Source organism: Myotis brandtii, unplaced genomic scaffold, assembly GCF_000412655.1.
Source record: "Myotis brandtii unplaced genomic scaffold, ASM41265v1 scaffold483, whole genome shotgun sequence".
In the NCBI taxonomy this organism is placed as follows: domain Eukaryota; kingdom Metazoa; phylum Chordata; class Mammalia; order Chiroptera; family Vespertilionidae; genus Myotis; species Myotis brandtii.
Window position 1 is genome coordinate 442,413 of NW_005368456.1, and position 26,304 is coordinate 468,716.

Here is a 26,304-nt window from a genome sequence, read left to right on the forward strand (position 1 = left end):
GTAACTGATCCATCTCATCCTTCAATATTGCCTTACCTATAATAGTCACCCATAAGCATTTTACAAAATTGAAGAAAAAAAATAGGAGATTCTAACAACAGAAAGGGACTTGAGTTATGGCCTCTAATTCTCTTGCAAATCTGAAATTTTATGACACATTGCCCCCCCCCCTTTGAAACTATTCTAAACAATGTTATTACCTGCCAATTGTTGCTTAAATAGAAAGAAATTACCCTAAAGTCATATAGCCCCCTTTGTTCTGTGGCATCAGCTCAGAACAAAGCTAACAGGCCCACAATTGAAACTCTAGATCCATGATGCCAAGTTCTAAGATTATGATCTCTAATATATGTCCCTGAGTCAGAGAAGGTATTCAATTTATTGCAAATCAATGAAGAATAGTGAATGAATGAAGTGACTGCTAAATGCACACTCCAGACCTTACAGGCACAGAGGTCAAATCGATCCTGACAGAAACAACCAGAAAATGTCTCATTTGTTTTCCAAGACTCATCTTTTTCCATAAAAATGAGAACTGTCAAAACAATAATTATTGATGCTATTTATTTGCCCTTTTCAAAGAAAAAGAAAGTTTACAGCAAACATGAGACATTCAGTGAGTCAAGCAGAACTCCATCAGCACCTGGTCGTTCCAAACAGCAGCAGGAAACCCCTTCATCTGAACCTCAGAGCCAGACAGAGGACTGAAGCAAAACCATGCACCCAGTGAGAAGAAGGACAAATCCAAGAGTCACGATTTCTCAGATTCATTAAGAGTTCAGTCGGAAACTACATGATCTACACCTTCTTGGTCTCAGTTTTTCCAGTTGTACAGAGAGGGAGTCAGTTAGCAAGGACCAGTACTGCAAAAGGCCTTAGCTAGATGGCTGGTGCAGGGATGGACTAAATTATCTCTTAGGTCCCTTCCAGCTCTGAAAATCTTTTCATTCTTATCGTCACACTTAGTAGACATTCGTTTGGCTCCAACCTGAAAATTCGGCTGGAAACATAAACAGACTTCTACAGGAAAACACACATCTACCAGCTATAATTTGGACTTGGCAACAGGAGGTTTCACCATACAGTGAGAGAAAAAATATAAAATTGTCTCTGGGGGCTATATGACTTTAGGGTACATCATAGCTCCTATCTAAAGGGGGATACAGATAGAGCCAGAGTGGGGCCAAGTCACTATGCTGTCCTGTCACTAAACCACAGAAAAGTGCACACCCATTTCCTTTTTAACGCACCTACATTCTTTCATATATTCAAGAATTTGCAGGCCTCTCCCTACCAGATTTGTCCTTTTCCATTTGGCAAACTCAATTTTATTTTTTTTCATTCGTCCTTCTGTTTTGCAGAGAACATAAGCCAACATGGCAACAGGCTTTTTGTTTATTTCCTTCCTTTTTAAAAACAAAGTTGTGGTTTCAGAACAGATATCAGGACAAGTCCCTACAGAACAAGACTTTTTATAATTTTAGGACTTTTCGAATTTCTCATAATGGAGCACTTTAACAAGGCCTTATTACTATTATTCTTGCTGTCATTATTTTTATATAGTAATAATTATAGCATCAGAATATCTGTAAAGCCACTAGTTTAGAAATTCAAGTCCATCTGTATTTCATTTAATTATTAGATGTCGATAGGTTTGCCTTATTTTTAATTATGAAGAAATTGGGCCTCAGTGTGACCGGCTCAAAATAGCATAACTGGAATAAGCTGCTCAACTATTATTCAAACACAAGTCTTCTGTCACAAAATCAAACAAACTTTTTAGAAATAAAGATTGTAAACACACACAAAAAAAAGTTTCCATAATGATTCAACAGAGAAGATTGACTAAGTGAAGCTTTTAATTGAGTAAATTAAATTTGCAAAGAATCAACGTACAGAAAATAAGCGCAAAAATATACAAAAGGCAAACTTTAAAGTTTTTCTTTTCATTTTAATAAAAATGACTACAAAAAGAAAAAGGGAAATTGATCATTTTGTTTCTATTTGCAAGGGATCTCTCTGATGCATAAAATAAATATAAACTTTGTCAGACTCCTGTCCATTACTAGAATACGATCTATTTTTACCAGCTTAAAATAAGATAAGGTATAGGAGTTTGTAACATATATCTGAGAAAAAAATTTTTAATTTGCTTTATTGACTTTTTAGAGAGAGATGAAGGGAGAGGGAGAGAAGATAGAAATATCAATGACAGAGAAACATCAATTGGCTGCCACCTGCACACCCCCAACTGGGATTGAGCTCACAACCCAGACATATGCCTTGATCCAGAATGGAAACAGCAACCTCTTGGTGCATGGGATGAAGCTCAATCCACTGTGCCATGCCAGCTGGGCAGAGAAAAAAAAATTAACAGTCTTTTGAGATCTAGCCTCCAAACTGAATTGAAGCTTACTGGTTATAACTGGAACTCTTAATTTCAACTGATCAATTAAAAAAAAAGCATCTTCTAGTTCCTAAGATCTAGTAGATGAAAAATAAACCCTCAAAAGAAAGAAAGAAAGAAAGAAAGAAAGAAAGAAAGAAAGAAAGAAAGAAAGAAACTCTTGCCGACTCGTTCTCTCGTTCTCTACTCTAAGTCCTTTAGGTGTCACCTTACCAGTGAGGTCTTTTTGACCATGTCCGCCCTGGTAGGTTGTATCCCATATCCTTTCCTCAACCCGTAGAATAGATCCGAATCAAATGTACTTTATATTGTATGTATTTTATTTACTTCTACCTAGTTTTACTAACATAAAGTGTCATGAAAGCAGAACCCTGTCTTTTTTGTTGTAGAATTCCTAGTGGTATTAGGGTGCTCACACAGATGCACAGAAAATTCATTGAATGAATGCATCATTTCTTCCTCTATCTCCCCCAAACCCAAAATGTAGGTGAAAGAAAGGTAGATAATGGACCAAACTATTTAAGGGTTATTTCCTAATGCTTTTCCTCTTTAAAACTTATTGTGAGAAAATTTAAACATATAAAGATAGACCAAATAATAGAATAAACCTCCAGCACCCAAAAATTATCAACTCATAACTAAACTTATTTTTACCTATATTCTCACTAAACCCCTACTCTTATTATTTTGAAACAAATATCAAACACCATTTCATTTCTCCTCAAATATTTCCAATGTTTCTCTAAAAGTTAAGAACTGCTGTGTGTTTTTCTTCACCCTGTCTGGAGTAACCACATCACCCCTAAAAACTAACAATAATAATTTGATTTTGTTATTTAGGTTTCCTCCCTGACATGAATAGAAAGCATTTGGCTGCCTAAGTGGTGGCAGGTGGTCACCAATGCCCCTATATGATCACAGGCTGAGAACTACTTCTAATATTGCTTCCTACTCTAGCCAGATGCAATTAACAGTCTCTGGAGCACGACAGTTGTATATAACCAATACATTGTGTAATGTGCATCGTGAACCTCACTCAGAAGAGAAAATCCTAAAGACATTTGCTGCTGCTCTTGCTAGAAGATACTGCTGACCAATTAGGACCTAGTGACCAACCAGAGCCTTAAAATATCAGCCTTACTCACGTAGAATGTAATGTTTGTGAATAAAGAAAAAAAGGCAATAAAAATACATGGTTGTGTGCCCCCAGGATAATAAGAACATGTGAACTGCTCAAATGACATTCCTAAAACATGACTTTCAGTTTTGAAACAAATGAGTAGGTGAAAGGATTTCTAAGGCTTGGGAGTGCAAGCTCTGAGAAGCTTGAGTTGGGTGTTTTGCATTAAGGTGCCTTAGCTTGTTGTGTCATAAAGCTCTCTGTGGGCTCTGGATAAATGTATACCTGCCACAAAAATAATCACTGAATTCATGAGCTTCCTAGTGTGGATTATAAACATGACTTCAACTACAGATCTTACCTGTGCCCTGAAAGAACCTTCATCTAGGGGTGGTGGAGGAGGGAAGTTTCCAGAGACAGATGGAAGAGTACCAGGATCATCTAGAGGTGGAGGTGGGGGTGGAAGAAAATCACCTACAGAAAGAAAACACAAACATGAAGTTACTATAGATGCAATCTTATAAGCACTCTTCAAAACACACATTAGCTGGCATTTTCTGCTTGTAATTGGCATGTCGATTGGCATGATCTTTTGCCTTGCATAACAATTATTCCCTATCCTACTTCTTCTCACTTTAATTAGTAGCCTTAACTTTCTGAAGATTGAGGACCAGATTTGATACTTCTAAGTGACATCAAAGCTACTCTATAGGGGTCAGGTACATTTAACCAGAACAAGGAAGGTCATTGGGGTGGTGGATTATTGAAGTATATAAGACTTGATTCTTACTCACAACAAATTTTCTCTCAAGTAAAGGAGGAAAAATATAAGTACTCAAGTAAGGATAATAAAAGATGAAATTTATTAAGATGTACAAACAAACTCTCTGGGAAGCTAAGATGAAGGAAAGCTTGTGTCCAGGTGGAGAAATGAAGGTTTTTACCGAGCATTTAAATTGTTCTTGAAAATTATGATGTAGAAAATAAGTCCACTCTACACAGAGAGAGGAATAAAGAAATAGGGATTTTTAAAAAAAACAAATTTAGAGCCTAAAGAACAAAGAGCAAGTAACAATACAGCATAGAGAAAGGTAAAACAAACTAGTATGTTACAAAAATTAGAACAGTGACAAAATAAGCTTTTAAGTGTGTTGTACAACCAGCAAAGAACTTGAATTCTATCATGCATGCAATGAGGATCCATCCAAGATTTCTGAAAAGGAAACGCTTGGTTGCAATATGATTTACTAAAGACTAATCTAAAAACTACATGCAGGGCAAATTTTGAAAAACTTGGGATAAAAAATATTGATTTGGAAATCTATATGCAGTCCAGGTAGGAAGTAATGAGGCTTTAGGACACTAAGAAACTCCAACATTGTGACCAACAAGCACAGCACATAGAGTTGTTGGAAGAATATGCCTAGTCTCTAAGATTTGAGGTGTCAATATATATCCAAGAACTCTGTGGATTCATGGTATAGAATCTTTTTTTTAAATACTCTGCAAGAAATTCTATTAGGAAAAGACAATGCCCATTAAAATTGTTTTATTTTATTTGTCCTTTTCCTTTATATTAAATTTATTGGGGTGACATTGGTTAACATATTTCAGGTGTACAACTCCACAACACATCATCTGTATACTGTTGTATGTTCACCCAAGTCAAGTCTCCTTCCATCAAAATCTATTCCCCCTATCCCCTGCTCCATCTTTTAAAAATAATATTTTAATGCGCCGGTAGGTGTGGACAGAAGGAGAGAGATATGCACAGTAGGCATAATCCTAGGAGTCGAATGTATGAATAGGGTTTGAAGGTCAGGATGGCTGAGTGCATTCATTGATTTGTTCATTCTACACACATTTATGAGACACCTGCTGTATGCAGACCGTGAAAGTCCTGGCCCCTCAGGGTGTACCATCCAGTGAGGACAGCATACACATTAGGGAACAGGCAAGGAGCTCTGGGCATATGGGAGCCATGATGATGCAGAGGAGAGGTCCCCAGCCAGCCTGGAGGAGTCCAGATGCTTCCTGGGGGAGGAGATGTCTGAGTTGAATTTTGAAGTTCAGAGGAGGGAGCATTAGTATAGAAGAAGAGGGGAGATCTCTGTTGGTTCTCAAGCCTAGAGTGATGACAAAGAAAGCAAGAGGTGGGAGTGGAGCAGAGGAGGCAAGAGGCCACAGCCAGGGAGATGGGGACACAAGGAGGAATTGACCCAGACCTGGGCAGGGAGCTAGGTACTCTGGAGGGAGGAGACTCTTAAAAAGGGGATATTCCTTTAGAATATTACAAAAGAAATGCATGCATATGGTGACAAATAATATGTGCCTAAAGAAAGTAGATGACTTCAAACACTTAAACCTCATGTAAAAAAATCATATCAACAGAGCCACTTTAAAATGGAGCCAGAGCTGCCATCCAGGAGGAACTGTCTGGCAGGTCCTATGCCACAAATTTTCAGAATGTTAAAACAGGGCAAAATAACCTCTGCACTGTGCCTAAACAATGCTGTGTCCCAAAGAACTGTTTTCAATGATAACAAGAAAGCAGATATTATGACCACATACTGATAAGTAGGGCACTGAAAATTTTAAATTGTTTAGAATTAGCATCACTATGTGTTGTTATCTGCATCAATAGAAACACATTCCTTCCATTGATGTAATTGTTTCCCTTCCCTTTCTCATAAATACCATTGCCATTGTCTCCTAATTGAAACATTATTTAGGCTTCTGCCTAAAATATGCTTCCTGAATATCTCAAATAAATACCTGTTGCCATAAATAAATAAATAAATAAATAAATAAATAAATAGCAATATTTAGATGTGATGGGAAAATTCTTTACTCTATTTATAGATAAGTAGCTTTTCCTTATATTTTAGCAATTTAACACTTAGTCCTGGGGTAGCAGTTGCTATCACTCTGTGGGTTGCTTTTGGATAGTACCAGAGCATTACAACTTAGATCTTTAGAAAAAGGAAAGTCAAAATTGAACAGTGGAAGGATGGTAACTTGGACTGGTTGGTCTGACACATTTTTCAAATGGTTCATGTGGGCTCCATTTACCCTGTAAATAACAGTCTAGGAGCTCTAGTTTCCCACCATAATCAGACTACCAAGCAGTCAAACACTATCTTTATAATACTCTGCTTTTTGATCTCTTGCTATGCACAACATGCTAAGATGTTCATCCACTACCTCTCACTCCTACAAAACTCTCTGATGGTCCTCAAACTTTAGGGTTCATTGGGATCTCTGGAAATTCTTATTCAAACATAGATTACTGGGTCCCACCCCCAGACTTTCTAATTCAGTAGGTCTGGGGTAGGACCCAATAATTTGCATTTCTAAGAACTTCCCAGGTGATGTTGATGCTAATGGTCATGGGACCACACTTTGAGAAACACTGCATTAGGCAAAAGTAACACATTGTTATTTCTACTTTAAACCCCATAGGATTAGTAAAGTTCAAGGATATGTGTCATAAAGAAACATTTCTACTTCTCTTACCCTTCTGAGTGTACTCATTTCAAGAAATACTTTGTTCATAGCCTTATTAGGATTATAAGTCTCATAAACCTTTCTTAATGCCACCCAGTAGTTCTAAACATTGCCTACAAACTAGAGTTACCATGAAAGCTTTTCTATAGACACTGAAGCCAAAACTCCATCTCACCCAATTCAATTAGGATCTTGGGGGTAGGGGAGGGGAGTGGGGAGGAAGAGTCAGATGCCTGTATTCCTTTAAAACTCAGGTGATTCTAGTGTACAACCAGGACCAAGAAACTCACTTCACCTTCATTTGGCCAAACACTGCACTAAAAAAATATTATAAAATCTATAAAATTGTCACCAACTCCTTTGAAAAGTCATAATAATGTATGAGAAGAATGCACACAATGAGATCTTAAGTGATCACCAAAGGAGATCAAAGTTGATGGAGACATGACAACCAAATTCTAGTTCACAGCCTAATTTTCAGGTTCAAATGTCCTATCCAGACCTATGTCTCCTTTATACCCAACATTAAAAAAGATTTCTGAGCATTTTCTTCAACTTCAACAAATCCTATTATGTCACAGAGAACTGTCAGCATTAAACAGGACCAGAACCTAATGACTTTTGGATGTCATATTACAAAGGTAGAAACAGAGACCCACAAAATCCACATGAGCACTCCAAATTTTCACAGAAAATTAGTCTATGCATACAACAAACTGCCTATCTCTGAGGTTCCTTCCAATTATATCCTTCTTGCCTACGATTCTGTCATAGAATTAAACAGTGAGGCGAGGTTGATGACTCTCCTGGGAGGGTGAAAAGGAACAGAAAAAAAAGGAATATATATATTTAAATAAGTAATTTGTAAACAACATAAATCTAGACTATATATTCTCGGAAAAATTAGGCAGATTTTTAAAAGCTCTACTGATAACTCCATACTAATAATCTGCTTTATTTTGTTCAGTTATAAATTTTGACCAAAGTGTTCAGTTCTCCAAGATTTTTTGTTTGTTTTTTGTTTGTTTGTTTTTTAAACAATCAAAGAGCATCTGTCTTAGATGCTTAGGTGGTAACTCTCCCAGAAAAAAAGCAGCTAAATAGAATCAGCTGCAGTACCTTCCAACGAACAATGCTAAACTATAGGTCTTCAGGTTAGTGCACTAACCTAAAATGGAACTCCCAGACCCTGAGTATCACAGGAGCATGAACAAAACAAACAGGCCAGCCAAAAAGAACACAGCATCAGGCAACTGGAGCAGTGCAGTGATACATAAAATCTGAGATAGAAACATTTGGTTTTAGAAGAAGCAGTGTAATCACAGACAGATGTCTACAAACCTGGCTTCCTCTTTACCCTTTTCCTCACCACTAAAAGCCTACCACATGCAAAATACATTTATTCATCAATTACCAGGTTAAATGGTTTACTCAAAGTTACACAGCTAGTGAAATACAGAGTTGGAAATGGATCCTTCCTCTGCTTTGGTGAAAAGCTAGAAAGGATCATGCTTAATTTCCTCCAGATCATCCCATATCATTCATCTATGTTTAATTTATTATTATTATTATTATTATTATTATTATCATTGGTGCCAGAGGAAGCACCACTAGGCAGTTAAAAGGTGAGTTGGGCAAATAAAGTATTATATCCCTGATTCCCAAATGCTACTTTATGTCAATTCACTTCAAAAATAGCCTGTTATGCATACCATTAACTTGAAAAGGGAATTAGGAAAAAGTCCTGATAACCCAACATATTTTTCCAAGTTACCCTCTCTAGTGCAGAGGTAAAATGTGAGTGACCCTGAGAAGCAGATGTGGCTCCCTGGTAGTGCTGAGTTATCACCCACTGCAGTTACCTTAGTAACGTGGATTGGGCATACATGAAGGGCACATGAGTACAGAGCTTTCTATCCCTTCATGAATAAGAGCCCCATTAGAGGAAGAAAGAAATTATAAGAATTTACCAGTGAAGAAGATGGTAGGGTACTGGTTCTGTGTGATTGAAGTGGAAAAACGTAAGAGAGCAATTAAGCTCAAATCATCAACTAAAGTCTAGATGCATTTACTATGGTAAAAAGAAAAAGAAAAAAAAAGCATCATTCTCTTTCTTCTTCATTCAAACATCCACGAAAACCTATACATATACTCAAGAATTTAGATGGCAGATCCTTTTCTGCCTCATAATACAGTTCTCCCATAGCATCTCTAAAACTTGACTGCATTTATGGGCTTATGACCACTCTCTCCTAGTTAGAACTGAAGCTTCTAACAAGTAGGACCTGAATGTTCAAATCACCAAAGGGATCTGTATGACTTGCAGACTCTGATTCAGCAGGTCTGGAGTGGGCCTTAGTGTCGGCATTTCTAACATGCTCTCAATGAGGTGGACGTGGATCCATGCACTTCACTGGGAGCAGCAAGATTCTAGGGCTCTCCTGGTTGGTTCTCTAACTTTCTTAAGTGGAGAATTTTTGGTTGTTTAAGAAAAATCTAAACTTTAAGGTAAATGTAAGTGAAATCACTTAGGGGCTCTTCAAATTAAGAATTTAAATTATGAGTGCACATGAGATTGGGTTGGAACACACACACAAAAATGAAAAAAAAAATTATGGTGAGCAAGTAGTAAACTTTAAATAAAGCCAATTTTTTAAAAATATATTTCTTTATTGATTTCAGAGAGGAAGGGAGAGGGAGAGAGAGATAGAAACACCAATGATGAGAGAGAATCATTGATCGGCTGCCTCCTGCACACCCCCCACTGGGGATCGAGCCCGCAACCCAGGCATGTGCCCTTGGCCTGAATCGAACCTGGGACCCTTCAGTCCGCAGGCTGACGCTCTATCCACTGAGCCAAGCTGGCTAGGGCTAATTTTTCATTTCCATCAATAGTGACTATAAGAGAAAGGAAATATGTTCAAAAGAAATGAGTACAAAATTTCAAGCCCCGGAATTTAAGATACAAAATCCCAGTTCTTTCCTTAGGAAAAGGCAATGCCACCATCTCAGGTTCAATTTCCTCACCTATTAAATGAGGATAACGATGTTCACTTCATGGAGTCACTCTATGGATCAAAGCAGTTAAAACAGTGACTTTGAACCTTTTTAACCCAAAAACCATGACAATCTCCCTAAGGTGATTGGTTTATGTCACAGTTAAAGCATTTTTCTCATAGATTAGAGGCTATTCATTACGAAATCAAGTAATTGAAGACTTTATATATAACTAGAGGCCCAGTGTGCAAAATTGAGCGAGACCCCAGACCCACAGCACCACAGCGGAAGCGGGACCCCCAGACTCTGATGTGCCGCTGCAGGACCCCAGACCCGCTGCACCACAAGACCCATCAATGCACCTCTGGGTGACTTGTGGTTTGGTCGTTATGGCATTACTGTGTTATGGCCACAGGCCTTTAATAATATAGACTAGAGGCCTGGTGCATGAAAATTCATGCACTGGAGGGGGCGTCCCTCAGCCCAGCCTTCCCCCTCTCACAGTCCAGGAGCCCTCAGGGGTGGGAGGCGACCCAGTGATCAGGGGAAGGCAAGGCCCCATCACACCTCTGCTGCTGCCACTGCTGGCAGTGCAAGCCTTGGCCTGCCCTAGTTACCTGCACCTTGGGCCAGCCCTGGGTGGCTGGGCAGCTGCCATCTGAGGTTTGCCTGCACCTTGGGCTGGCCCTGGGTGGCTGGGGGCTGAGGGGACTTGGGACTCCAGAGGCAGGCGCAGAGTGGCTAGGCCCACCCCCAGGTGCGCCTGCCACCCCAGCGGGGCTGAGGGGACTGGGCACCACCATCTTTTGACTGTGGGTGCTGCCATCTTTGAGGGTGGGACAGTCAATTAGCATATGCCCTCCTTATTGGCTGTGGGTGCTTTGTGATGGTGTGAGGGTCAATTAGCATATTTCCTCTTTATTAGATAGGATTTCACCCTCAAATCTATTTTCAGTTTGCATTAAAACATAAAGGCCACCAAGAAAACTACACCAGAAAGTACATTGAATAAAATATCTTAAAATGAAGCATTCAAAGACATATATACATATATTTTGTATCATCATGGAGTATCTTTTAGATGGATTCCCAATAAACTATTAACAGCAAGTTGCCTGTAGGAAAAGTATAACTGCAATTGGGAAACAAGAATAGCAGAGAAGCTTACTTTTCTTTACTTACATCAATTTTTTAATCTATGGCTATTTTACATATTTATAATTTTAAAATAACACATACACACAAAACAAAAGAGAAATTTTCAGTACCTAGAAATGTGTCATCTATAAATGTTAAATATAACAAGGTTTTCAAAACCACCAGGAAACACTGGAATATGACAAAGGTCAATAAACCACTGAGGATAAGTCCCATTTAGTGCATGACCTCTGAGTCTTTGCAACCTATTTATTATGCATTGGCTATACCTAAAAATATAAAAAGAATTTCCCTGGTTTACTCAACATGTTTTTCGTATTAGAGATAGGGTAAAGCGCTTCCTTATTCATACAGCCAAAGCCTATACACCATCTCAGTGTGAACACAGACCTCTGTCCTAGAGAAGGACTAAACACTATTAATACAGCAGCTCCTGGATTCCCATTTTATTCCTGTTCCCTGAGTGTGCAGCCCCTTTGAGAACTCTGGGAAAAGTAACAATTATCAGGGTAAGGCTGGGCATTCCTGGTTTCCTGTCTTCACTGTCATCAAAATAGCAACAGCACATCCTCACTTAAATGGCACATCTTCATCTGTAAATGAGAAGACATGTGATCCTGACCAAGGAACTTGAATTATTTAGTTCTCACACTAGATATTTTTGGAGTTCAGGTTTTTATTAAACATAATTATATATTAGAAAATGAACCTTTCTATTTTTATTTTTTGCTGTTTAGCTAAAAAAACAAATTGTTGATTCTGATAATACTTAATTTTCTGAGCAATGGCATTTAAATGAAAGGGCTAAGATTAAAAATAGTGATAAAACATCATATTGATGCCCTAACCTGTTTGGCTCAGTGGATAGAGCGTCAGCCTGCGGACTGAAAGGTCCAAGGTTCGGTTCTGGTCAAGGGCATGTACCTTGGTTGTGGGCACATCCCCAGTAGGAGGTGTGCAGGAGGCAACTGATCGATGTTTCTCTCACATCGATGTTTCCAATTCTCTATCCCTCTCCCTTCCTCTCTGTAAAAAAATCAATAAAATATATTTTAAAAACAAAACACACCATATTGATGATGGCACAGGAAAATCAGCAGTTAACACACTTAACAGCTGATAGCTCAATAGAAGTTTCTTTCTTTTTAGATTTAACCCATTGGAGTTAATAAATTTCAAAGTGTGTATATATTTTTGGGACACCTGGAATATAGGAGTATTAAAGATAAAACTTTTCTCAAGAAAAATTGGCAACAGGTATCTAATCTCTTAAAAATATTTATACACTTCTATACAATACCACTTTTAATAAAGTATCCTATTAAGGAAGTAATTGAAAAGTACACAGAGAAACATGTCAAAGCATCTTTACCATAATAAATATAATCAAAATAATCAGAATGTCCCATTGATTAAGTATTGATTATAAATCAATTGCAGTCAGTCAAACACTAGAAAATCGTGCAGTCATTAAAATGATGACATTGATCTAGATCTGACATCTATTTCTTCACTGACTGAGTGCTTTCTACATGTCAGGCATTATTCTAGACACTAAGGAGAAGTCAAACTAATTAACTAAATAAAATAAATAAAACAAAAAGTGCTCCTAGAATTTATACTCTATCAGGATAAGAAGAATACTTAAAAGTAAATTAAAGATAAATTAATATAGGTGATACATACTACATAGAAATACAAAGAGGAAGAGCCTGCGAGAGTGGTAGTGGATGCTGCAATTTTAAGGAGAAAGATTGGGAGGTGCCTCACCAGGGTGGCACTGTATTTGAACAAAGACTTCACTCTAGTGAGGGGATGGATCATAGAGTACCTGGAAGCAGAACATGAAAAACTTTCTTATATATTATCATGTGAGGAAAAAGGTGGGCTACTGAATGGTGTTTATAATATGGTCCTTTTTTAAAAAAAATATAAACCTCTATGCTGACAGTGGTTGTCTACAGCTTATGCAATGAGGAGTTGATTTTTTTTTTATTCCTTCTCTTTTGGGTTTAATTGTTATACAACGAATGTGAAATACAGGCATGCATTTATTGAAAAATCAAAGGAAAGATGCTTTGAAATGAAGGATAGAATCTACCCAAAACTAGTGTTTAATTTTAATGCACCACTGTATTTATCCAAGCCAAAATGTAATGTCTTCATCATCTTTCTAAATAACATAGCTTAAAATACTCTGAAATTCTCAAATTAAGAGCAAGAAGAATTACAATCCTAAAGTAGATAAAATCTCCCTGATTTTCAAATGGACAATTTCACTCTACATTAGCTAATGCAGAATACCCTGGATCTTCATTGAGTTCAACAATCCTCATGTTTAACCACAAATTATGAGTCCGTATAAAGGCGAAACACCTTAGTACATTACATCTAACCATACTCTATTTCTTTATCACACAGTGGTTTCCATTTTCTGAAAAACAAATTCTATTCCTCAGTCAAAAACATTGAAGGATGTTCAAATAATATACATTTAGGACAGTCTGGTTCTACAAATGGACTAAAACCAAATAGTATTTATGAATCCACTAAGTGTCATTTGTCTTCCAAAAACATGGTAATTGCTACCCAAAAAACAAACCACATCATTGAATACCAAGTATGGGCATTCAAAATAAATAAAGCAATGAGTTAAGCCTAAGCATCAATCTTCTACCAGCTATTGAGATATCTTCAGCCCAAATACCAAAAAGTGAAATTCTTGTAGTTTAAAATGAAATATTCTTTAAAAATCCATGATATGGACAGAGAATGAGGCAATAGTCCATAGTAACAAAAAATCTTAAATCTACCATTGAAAAAGAAGCTGGCAAACAAGTATCAATGTATTGAGAGACTTCCAAAAATACCTCATTATTGTGGGGGGGGGAGGTGGCTGGGGAGAGGTCAATGGGGGAAAAAGGAGACATATGTAATACTTTAAATAATAAATATTTTTAAAAAAACTCATTATTTTAGATATTGGGCATGGCCTTGGGGTGGCTATTAAACCAGAAGCTTATCTTCTGTCCAAAGATGGTGATGAAGCTTGAGGGAGTGTGATTTTACAATAAAACTTCTTTAAGCAGCTCATTTTACTTATTTCATCACTGCTATAACTAGACAGAGTGAACCATCCTCTGAGGTCTTAACAGTATTTATTTCCCACAAGTTATCTTAGAAATTCCTTCATATCCTCCATGAATTTTAGAGAGTACGATCTTCTCCCATTAAGGAAAGATGGGAATGGAGGAGGAACAAGAAAATGAAAAAGGGGAAGAAGAGATGGCACATACACAAAATCTCAACATGTTACTCCTTGAATTGGTGAAACATATCTGATTTTTAACTGAGGGTGTGCATCAAAATCTCATGGGGGCACTTTCTACTACTATATACAATCGAGCCTCACTGTACAATTTTTAAATCAGAATATTTGGAGTTGAGACATGGACACAAACATCTTGACAAGCTTCCTGGATGATTCTGATGAGTAGCCCTGGTTGAGCATCACTGACCTCCATGACAAACAAACTAAGACTGAGGAACTATTCTAGATTAAAGAAGAGAAGGACACACAGCAACTAAAAGCAACCTGTGAGTCAGGATAGGAACCTAGATCAGAAAATGGATATGAGTAGGAAAACTGATAGAATCTGAATGAAATCTATATATTAGCAAGTAATTTTGTGTCAGTATTAATTACCTGGTTTTGGTAATTGTATTGTGATTATGTAAGACATCAACATTTAGTAAACTAGATAAATAATAAATGAGAAGCATTTTTCAACATTTGTTTAAAGTTTTAAATTATTCCAGGATGAAAAGTCAAATTTTTTAAATTTTATTTTAAGAAAAAACATCATTGACCAAGCCCAATAACTTTATTTTATAGATGGGGACATTTTCATTGTGGTAAAGTGAAACAGTCAAAGAATATAGAGCCATACCAAGAATCCCAAATCTCCTATCTTCTAGCTGAGGACATAGTTACCATAGTCCATGGCAGATTCAGTGTGATAAACTGAGACCTCTTGGGAAAGAAGAGGAAACGTGTTCTGCCACTACAACTTTAGAAGACTATGAAGAAGAGAAGAGGTTCTTACTAAGTAGAAGACTTGAAATATATGATCAGGAGCACATGGTGCATCTTCAACAAAATCCAGGCTGAATGCATCACGGATTGGCCAGTAGTCTTAGCCTGAGGAGTAGCAGCAGTGAAATCCCCAAAAGCTTCCTTTCCCCCACTGCTGGAACCTGCTCCCCTGCCTCAGGAAACTCTTGAGGAAGAGTATGGCTATATGGGACCAGGGACCTTCTGTGATTTCTCCAGTCTTCATCTTTTAGGCACAAATGCCTTCAAATTCCTATCACTGCAAAATTCTTGTTACTATTTATACAAAATGATGCCAACCATTACTCATTCTCCTTCAACCTTGCCATTTCATGGAGTCTGAGGCTTAGTAAATGCACAAATGCTTTAAAAATAATCAGACACTCATTTCATTTTCAAGGTGGTTGTTTTTTGGCATGTACTTTTTTTTTTTCAAAGGAATACTGGAGCTGACAGGTACTTGCTCTAAAAATTTACTTCACCACCTGCTAGCTGAAATATTGCTTTCATGGATTTATATTGTATTAAAAGGTCACTGGCTGTTTAAGTCTTAAACTGTTTTAATCATTCTAAAAGTCTCTTAACAGTAAGAAAAGGAAGCTCAGAACAAACAGCAGCAGGGACTCTAATTAAAAGGACCAATTCATCTAATTTTATTTGGGGTTAATTATTCAGGATTCACTCTTTGATGTGTAAGGAATAGCAATTAGTAATTTTAGTGATTTGAGAATCAGTGGAGGTGTAATCAGTTAAAATGAGTGAGTGTTTACAACACAAGTTGGTGAATTAGTCTCTCTCAGCTGGAGAACAGGAACATTAGGCTCCAAGAGATCAAGGCTAAGGATTTCAGACCCTAGTAATAACAGTAATTTCAAAATAAAACATGTCAGCAGCATTGAGCATTCTGTTTACTCTTAGCTATGGCAAGGCACAGGAGCTTCATGAAATTACCTTTAATCAGATCTCCATCTTTTGCCACTGTCTCCAATCACTTCCCTCTATTTGGCTCTTGCCACCATGGTAACCATAAATGCATCACATTAAAAGAAGCAAGTCTAAATGAACATACCATTTATAAGCAACTTAATATCCAGAATAATCATGGTACTCATTTATTTCATGTCTACATCTCTGATTGATGGTGGGGCATCTCCACCTGCGCCTCTATCTGGGTTTGTGTTCAAAAATGAATTTAGAAACCCTAACCCACAGACATGCTTACCTCGTCTTGCATCCTCTATTTTTCTGTTTACTTCATTATAATTTTCCCAATCACAAAAGGTTGGGAGAAAGTCCTTTTCTTTGTTTTTGCCCCACCCATTGACATAGAGTAGAGCAAGCTATGTTAACTTACACCAAACTATTCAAATCCATTAACTGCTCCTCAATCCATCTCTGCTGCCACCAAAATACTTAATGTCTATATATCTCTTATCTACACTTAAGAAACATCCTAAAACGTTTCCAGTCTTACTAATCTAGCCCTTTCCAACTAATTTCATACATTGTTGCCAGATTGAAAACTCCCATTGGCCACCAAATAGCCACAACAATCTTGAAAAAGAAGGGCCCTGTTGGAGGACTCTCCCCTTCCTGATTTCAAAACTCACCACAAATCAAAACATTGTGGTGCTGGCAAAAGGACAGATATATAGACAAACGAAATAGGATAGAGAGCCCAGAAATGAAACCTCATGCACATGGTCAATTGATTCTATGGCAACAGTGCTGGAGTCATAGAGAAAGATGGTTTGGAAATACTAGCCCTTTGATAAAAAAACAAAACAAAAAACAAACAAACAAAAAAACCTGCTCCAGGCTTCCCAAGATGTACCAGGACCTCGTGCTACATAGGCAGAATCCTGCAACAGGATGGGTCTCCTATGTGGAAGTGAAGAACAACTCCACAAGCTCAGTTCACTCTCCTGGAATGTTCCCCTGCCTACATTCTTTGGGATTACTGCTGCAAACAGCAACACTGGGAGGTTTGCACTTCAGAGTACTTGCTTTTGCTAAGCCACCTACCCAGTAGTCTGCCTGACTAGCTTCCTTGACTCCAAGAATTTGCTCCCTGACCTTTTGCTTCCCTGACTCTAAGAATTTGCTCTGTCAGGACTTTCCTCTCATTTCTTCATATCGGAACCCAAGCTATTCTTGGAGGCCAGGTCACCTGCCAACTCTACACAGTGTTCCTTGGCTGCCCTTTGACAAAGGCATTTCCATATCTCTGACCCTCTGTAGCATTTTTAGAGTACATTCATAGTGTATCTTGTTGAGAATACAAGAGCCATTTGCCTTACTGTACCCTGTATTCCTGGAGGGCACATATCATATATGATTCTTCACTCTAGCCCAACAGCACCTCTTCAATGCCTCATAGGACTGAGAAGGAGAAGAGTTAAGAAAATATTTGCCAAGTGGGTATATGGATGAAGTATTGACAACTGAAAGTTGAATCCCTGCCCAATAAATGATTCTTTGAAGGAAGAAACTGAGAAAAGGAGTAGATATAAATTTCAAACTATGTGTATGTATATGGTGTGTGTGTGTGTGAGAGAGAGAGAGAGAGAGAGAGAGAGAGAGAGAGACAGAGAGACAGAGACAGAGACAGAAGGAAGAGAAAGAAAATGGAAGGCTGAAAAAGAGAGACTCAATTGAATTGAATGAACATCCCCATGAGATAAAATCTACAAACAAAACACACTCTTGACTTGAATAGTGACTCAGTTAGGTAACTTAGATGTATAAAAGAAATTGCACTCAGGTATTAAAACACATCACTTCCAGTCACACCTGAACCATTTACTAGCTGTGTGAACTTGGGCAAATCATGAAAATTCTGAACCTTATTTTTTTTCTTTGTAAACGAGAGTAACAGCACTTGTCTTTATATTGCCCAGGGTAAATTTAAGAATACTTTTTAAAAACACAATGTCCTACATAAAGTATTTTTATTGTGAGATGATTCTCTATGCGACTTAACCATAAACCTTTCTTCACTTTTAGAAACTCAAATACAAAATGTAATCATTCACTGAGCATATGCTATAGTCTTAATATGGCTCTTCACATACAGTGGTTCCAAAGAGTTGGGGTAAAGACAAAGAGAGACAAAAAACATAAGAGTATAATAAAACAATAGCAAATGAAGTCCTAGCCAAATAAATAAATATTGTGCTCTCCCCAGAATGTTTAGAAATCTTGGAAAGAAACCACAGAAGGAGCCCTGGGGTGGCACTAACTTGGCACATCAAGTGCTTCTGCAACTGATTAACCCGACATTTCCTTGGGTCTGGGAGTATTACTGGGTCACTTTTTCTTTAATGAACAAACTGTTCTTGAACACTTTGCAAGACATAAACAAGCTATTGTGAATGAATCAATCAAAGAGGACAGTTTTGTCCTCAAAATCCAGTGAATTTGCCAAGTCAAAACAACCACCACCACAACGAGGCAGTCAGACAAACAAGAACATCCCAAAATCCCAATGCCCTTGCTCAGCTCTGGATTTGCTTTGCCAATGCTACTCTATAAATCCACACCCCCACATCTACAATGGGCAAATCCCACTCAGTAGCAACTTTCAAAAGGCCTCCAAAATCTATTGGATGCTTATCTTCCATCAACTGATATTTTCTGAATTAGAAGAGAGAATTCAACAAGTAATCTCTTAAAAATCAAGTTCTGTCTCTAGGGAAGCACTCCAAGAAAAACCTCATTCTTTGTATTTCATTCACTTCGCTTTCTTTACTCCCTCAGATTAGGAAGTCACGTGATTGAAGACAGTCCCAAACGCAAAGTTTGTGACATGTTCTGGGCAGAAGTTCAGGCACCTTGTTATTTTAGCAGACCTGATCTGGCTGCCCAAAGACATAATTTAGCTGAGTGAGGAACTCGTCCCCTCCCCCTGCTTCATTTGGCCAGCTGCCTGGGAAGGTCTTTCACTCCAAGGCAATGGATTTATTGCTCCCTTTTATTTCTCCAACAGTAGTTCCAGTCCTCTGAATTTCAAGTTCAGTGAGCTCAGCCTTGGCATCCAAGGACCTCATGTCTCATCCTTAAGAGCATTTGTCCCAGGTCTGTTTGCCAAGGACATGGTGGCAGTTCCTTTCCTGGCTCATGAATCTGCAAAATTATGCTTCTTCTTAAAAACAGACACATCCCATCACTTGCGTTACCACTCCAAGTCCTATAGGGACTGTCATGGCTTAACTGGCACTAATGATAAACTCACAAAATTATCAGATTAGAAGGGAATTAGAATGGAATAAGGAGCTGTGCTAGACTTCAGGTCAGCAAACAATGGCCAAATTGTCAAATCCATCCCATTTCCTGTTTTTGTAAACAAAGTTTTATTGGAACATAACTACAGTCATTAAAATATTATAATCCATGGCTGCTTTTGTGTTCTGTTGGCAGAATTGAGACTTTCTGACCAGCAAAACCTAAAATATTTTCTGTTGGGACTTACAGAAGTTTGTCAAATCTGATCTAGTCTATAAATTCATTTTATATGTAGAAGAATGTTCAGATTTAGTCTGATTAAACAATGTTCCTATGGAATAAGTACAATTTTCAAAGCACAGTAACTAGGGCAGTGCTGGGGATATGGTACATACATACACACTAAATTCTGGTTATCTCCAGTGTCTGACAATAAATTTTATGTTCCTTCAAAGTGGAATAGTGCTAAAATTATTTTTTAAGACAACATTGTTGCTCTTGAGAAATCCATTGTCTAGAGGAGAGAAATATAAACAGATAATTTCAACATAGTATTTTGTGCATTAGTTTTCTATTGTTGCTGCAACAAATTACCATACACAATTATTTAAAGCAACACAAATTTAATATCTTACAGTTCTATAAATAATAAGGCTTTCATGGGTATCAATGGGCTAAGATCAAGGTGTAGGCAGGGTTGCATTCTTTGCAGGAGACGCTAAGGAGAATGCATTTTCTTGCTTTTTAAATTTCTGCCATCACTCCTTGGCTTATGCCCACCTTGTTCCATCTTCAAGGCCATCAAAGTTATTGAGTTCCTTTTCACATCACATTGCCTCAAAGTCTTCTTCTTTCTCCACTGTTCACTTCTAAGGACCCATGTGATAACGTTGGGCCCACACAGATACTCCAGGAATAATTTCCCTATCTTAACCTGAACTGATTTAGCAAACTTAATTCAATCTGCAACCTAATTCCCCTTTGCTGTGAAACCAACATATTCACAAGTTCTGGAGACTAAGGCAAGGACATCTTGGAGGTGGGGGAGGCGTTAGGGACTACTGTGCTCACCACAGGTGCCATAAAGAAGGGAAGTGTGCACAGTGCTGTAAACCTCAAAGGACAATTCATCAGTACAGAGGCATGGCTAAACAAGAGCAAGAGCTCTTTTACAGTACAAATTTTCTGGAGTTTCCCATAATTTTCTAAAAATCCCATCATATTTCAGCATATTTTTTTAATTTAAATATAAAGGAAGACTAGCAACCTGCCCACACAGAACACAGCCAAGGCCTAGAGAAAGTTACTTCATCTCTCTTAAGTTCATAAACAGGATGAAATGTGTTAGTGCAGCATTTTTGTGATGGTTTACGTGCCAATGCATTAAAAAGTGGGGAAGGGATATTAAAATCTATTTGAGAAAAATAAATGTTATGAGTTCATCAAAAAATGGGAGCATTAGACAGCATATACCTGAGATGATGAAAACATTTAATTTCAAGTGTATTTAGCTCTTCAGACAAAAATATAACTGAGACTAAATGGCATAAAACTATGAGCTTTCATAGCTTTTATGATGTAGAAAACAAATGTTTATTTGGGAAAAAACATGAAATGCTTCACAGGAAAATTAATAAATAGAGAGAGAGATAGTGCAATTGCACTTGTAAATCCTGAGTCACAACAGTGAAAAGTATATTGCCTGACTTGAGAATGTGTGCATGCCCTATAAGTGGAATTATGCATGTAGAGGCAAGAAGACTATTTCACATGAATATCATAACAGAGATATAAGCTTCATTAATTCCAGAAACACAGAAAATGGATTGTAAGGGCCCTTTCAATACTGATAGTTTATGATTCCATGATTCAAAGTACAAGGGCCAATTACTGACAATAAGAGACTCAGGTTTCTTTTTAATGGGTATACTCAGAATCCCCACAGCATGCCATGAAGGGACAGTTATCCTAACAGCAAATAGGTGCTTCCCAAGGACAGGATGTAAAAATATTCTCTAGGCAAGATCAGGCAAAAAACAACTTAAACTCCCATGTCTCACTGCCCCATTAAAAATGAAGCTTTTTATATCCAGAATGTCCCCAAAAGCTCTATTCTTTCCACTCTCAGGCCATAGTTATTCAGAGAACAAAATGGGTGCTCACCTAGGGGTATGAAGGGGAGCACCTAGGCTGTCAATTCTTGCAAATCCTACCCTCTCCTATATCTGTAAACTTGCTTAATGGAATAGCCTATTCCCTTTGACTTAATAGGTGTAAAGATCTAGTAGAAAGGTTTCAAAATGTGTGAGAACTTCCCAACCTGGCCCTTGTTAACTGAGATGGAGGTGATGCAACAATATTTCTTAAATTAAGGTGTACACATTTCTACCCTTTACAATAAAAATCAAGTAAAATACCAAATTACCAAGACGGAAAATTCCCACCGTAAACAACTAGAGCTACCCAGGAGAGAAAAACAAGACATCCAGTCACAAGAGCTAAATGCCCTCCTGTTAAGAGAAAATATTCACACATTCCCACGCAGAACTCTTTCCTTGTGAATAGAGCTAAAGGTTAAGGAAATAGTTTGATAGAGACATTATATTACCTAGACAAAACTGAACCAGATTATGTTTGTTTATTAGATTGTGGCTTTAGACACATTGTTCATTACTAAGAGCTCTTGACATGAGCAGACACACACATTCTTTGGAATGAAGGCTTTTGTGAGAGTATTTTATGGTACTTAGACTCCTGAAAAGACTTATAAAAGCTGTCACACCAGAGGATTAAACTCAATCTTTGGGGCCACCACATTAGGAGGGTACAGTTCACTTCACACAGCCTTAACTAGGACATGTGAGCTTTCTTGGACATAACAGCAAGTGGTTCCAACTCATTCTTTGTGGAATTTCTCATGTTACCCCCACCCACAAAGCAAACACCAAATCCTGAGTGCCGATGGATGGAAATGAGAACAGAGAACTCTAGAAATGGAATTCAACTACAGCTCATTTCAAATGTCACTGAAGGGGAAATATACTCTTGGCTTTATTTTTATTTAAATTTCAGTCAGGAGCATTTGTAAAATAATAAATGAATTTCCATTCTGATTCCATATTTTCCTAACAGAATAAAAGATCACAGCATCCACTTGGGTTCTTGTTTGTTTTCATTTGTTTGTTTTCAGTGTAAGGGCTTTTGAAGCCTTGATTTGAATCTGAAATTAAACCAGTGTGTGGAATTCAAAGTCTCATTTTAAGCTTTCTTAACATTTAAGGACACTGAATGGCAATTCATCTCCAACCAACAGATGTATAAACATGAGAAGGCCACATGTTCCTAGAAACAGAAAAACTTCCAACACTTCATTCAAACACCTGCACCCTTTTTTCTCTAATGTTTAAGGTGTTGGGGCTGTGGCATGCCTCTTTATCCCATCAGTTATAAAATAGGTATAATAAGTATTGATCTATCCTTGTAGTCAATGATTTCTCTACTTTGCTGCTCGAATATTGTCAATGAAATCATTTGTAATCATGATATCACAATGTTTACTCAATCATCATTAAAGATTGTTTGCATTAAAACTTACAGGCACTAATAAACGATACCTCAATACTTGTCTTTCCATTTTCCTAAACCTTTAATTTGTAGAATCAAGTAGATCAACATTGTACAATGGAACTTTTTACAATTTTGGAAATGTTCTCTATTGTGTCAATATCCGCATGTGTAGCTATCAAATGCCTGTTTTTTTAAGTTTAATTAATTTAGATTCCAATTCAAATTTGTGACTATAGCATTAGACCTCGAAGATTTAGACATATTAAACTAAAATGGTTTGTTCCACTCCCATCCCCCCTAAAAGAAGTAACTACTAAAAAAAAATCCAACTTGCCTATCTGATTCAAGATTTCAATAAGTAACTTAGACCATGTCAAAGATTTTAGAGTAAGACCTAAAAACATGAATACACATGTGCATTTCCATTTACATAAATAGAGCAGTACTTTGGGAAGAAGAATTATGCCTTACTGTCCCTCAAAACTCCAAATCAGATATGTGTCAAACACTTACAAATGGGCAATTGTGAATGGGAACAGTTTTCTTAGCATGTGCTGGTATAATGTAAAGTAAAAGGCAGCACAGTGAAAAGCCCCAGTTGCGTGCTGGCTCTGCCATGGACTTGCTGCAAACCTGGGACAAATCAGTCCACAAGACAGTCCTCATGCTTCATAAGGATGTTATGATGACCAAGTTACAGAAAGAATGTAAAAGTTTCTTATGAAAGCCTAGTATAGAACAGGCAATAAACAGAAACTGAATAAAGTTTCCTCTCCATCTCACCATAAGGTTAGATGAGCAAGTGGGTTGCACAGCTGCTAAAGTTTCTACTCAGGTCCTATCCTAGCTATGACTAGTTCGCACTCGACTCATGTCCTGTGGCACAGAGGAGGAAATTTAATAAAATTAAGTTGAGGAGAACTGGATTCTTGAGAGTCCTTTTTCTTTTTAAAGATATGGTAAAGATGGTTAAAGAAAACTAAAATAAAATTAGCAGTGGAATCATGTTTATATGAGAATAGACAGAAATGAATGGAACAAAACATTCATGCATACACACTAAATATATAGTAAGAGATAGCAAAATTAATAAATAAAGGTACAGTTGGAACAAAAATGAAAATAAACACCCAATAAGGTAATACATACATTCACTTATATAGAAAGCTCACACAAATTGTCTAAATACACCAATACAACAACATGGAATTTTTTTTAAATCAAGTCAATAAAAAGGACACACATGTGATAGAATACACTGTTAGAAACCCTGACAGTGATTTTTCTGAGGACCCCTTACCATTGACTTTTGAAGCTGCATTAACAACTTCTTTCAACAGTTCTTCATAAGATAGGGTGTCAAATACTCTCTCCCTAATCTGGCTGGTTTTCTCTGGATGACAGAGAAAACTATATTACAGTGAAGTGCTCAGAATTAAATACCTCGTCTCCCAGTTGAAGTGTGGTTGGGGGAGAGTAAACTTAGACTTAAAGGGAACTCCATACCATTAATGGGCACCCCTTGCTCTGTATTGCTAATTCACATCAAGTTTGACGAAGGGGCACACTCCATGCCAGGCATCACCAAGTGGCTCTTTATCGTCTTAATCATACTCTGGGTTTTCAACACATTACCAATGTTCTTTTCAAAATAAAAGTTTAGAAATAAAACTTACATATATGGTTTTAGAAACTAAAAACGTGGTTTCTTGAAATTTTACCATGGTTTATAAATAATAAATTGAAGAATCTGGAATGGTCTATTCCCCCACAGTAGGAATAAAATCAATGCTGATTTGGGGGCAAAGGATTAAGGAGAATGTTGTTCCAATGATAACTGGATATGGAACAAGTCAAATTTTCTGCAATGAGCAAAGCCAAGTTTTCAAGTCCTACTCTCTCCAGGAGGAAATGTTTAATATGGAGATCAATCATTTGAAGTCTTCAAAGGCTAAAGCAGAGAAAATACTTAAAGGGTTATCTTGTCCTATGGATGATACTGAATCAATCATAGAGGGGTCCTTCTCAAGGGCAGATGCATGACTTGTGAGGAGAGTGTTAAGTAGCTATGATAACTGCATTCCAACCCCAGCCAAGTCTAAGAACTATGTACCTTTTGTTTATGAATTTTATGCAGATGCAAAATAGGAAAGGCAGACATATACAAGAAAGTTGGTGTTAGCATTAGTGAATAGAAAGATGTCTTCAAATGAATGAAGCAATTATTTATTTTCCAAGAATTTTCATCACACTGCAGACAAAACTACAGCTGAATTTTCATGATTAATAATTTATTCAATGTGCAGAAGTGATTTCATCAAACTTGCTAAGAAATTGTCAACCATCTCTCCAACCATCTTTCCTTAGATGTAGACATTTCAATTTTAAGCAAAAGCTTCATGAACATCAGAAAGTAAAAACTGTTGAAAAAGGCAAAATGTGGACATGTAACTGGGGCATTCTTTTGATCTCAAAATGAAGGATCCCAAATGAATAATCAACATATATTAGTAAGCGGAAAATAAGCATGCACACAATCTAACTCTATTGATAATAATCAGATATTAAAGTTAAGAACTAGATATGGTGGGAAATATTATTAAACTCTATCTATCCCTTGAGACTAAAAATGGCCCATAATAATGGATTCCTAAAATTTCCTTTTCCAGGGTTTTTATTTTAAAAAGTAACTATACTTATGAGAACTGTTTTGGGAAAATAGAGCTAATGAAGTAGGTTTTAAGAAAGTCAACACCAAACAGAAAACATAGACATTGAAAAAGGGAATTGGGAACCAGTGCATACATTTTTCTCCCTTCCTCCTATTGATGGACTATTCTGTGAAACCAAGCAATCAGTTGAACTAGTTAGGAAGTTGTGGCCAGTTTGGTTAAGTACTCTATTGCATTTGCCCTCTCTCCTTCTGTGTCCCATTCTTATTTTCCTCCATCCCTGTGTCCCTGGGTCTGCTTCTCCTTCCAATCAAGGGCATAGCTTTTGCATCAGGCTCTGTTTTCTCAGTAATCTAGTCTAAAGCTAACAATTTACATCGTACCATACTTGGTTAACAACAACAACAAAAAAACAACACTTCCATTTCTTGTGGGGTTGGGACAAATCACTGTAATAAAAGTATCAGCCCTAACCAGTTTGGCTCAGTGGATAGAGTGTCGGCCTACGGACTCAAGGGTCCCAGGTTCGATTCTAGTC

The 26,304-nt window shown here is 37.4% G+C and overlaps 1 protein-coding gene across 8 annotated transcripts in view; it reads right to left on the minus strand.

Annotated features, from left to right (window-relative positions):
* Positions 1-26,304, minus strand: part of LPP (LIM domain containing preferred translocation partner in lipoma) — a 698,664-nt gene that overhangs the window by 356,812 nt on the left and 315,548 nt on the right. For all 8 annotated transcript variants that reach the window (XM_014547744.1, XM_014547746.1, XM_014547747.1 and 5 more), the window contains one exon: positions 3,889-4,001. In XM_014547744.1, coding sequence (XP_014403230.1) covers positions 3,889-4,001 — 113 coding nt within the window. The remainder of the gene's footprint in view (positions 1-3,888; positions 4,002-26,304) is intronic.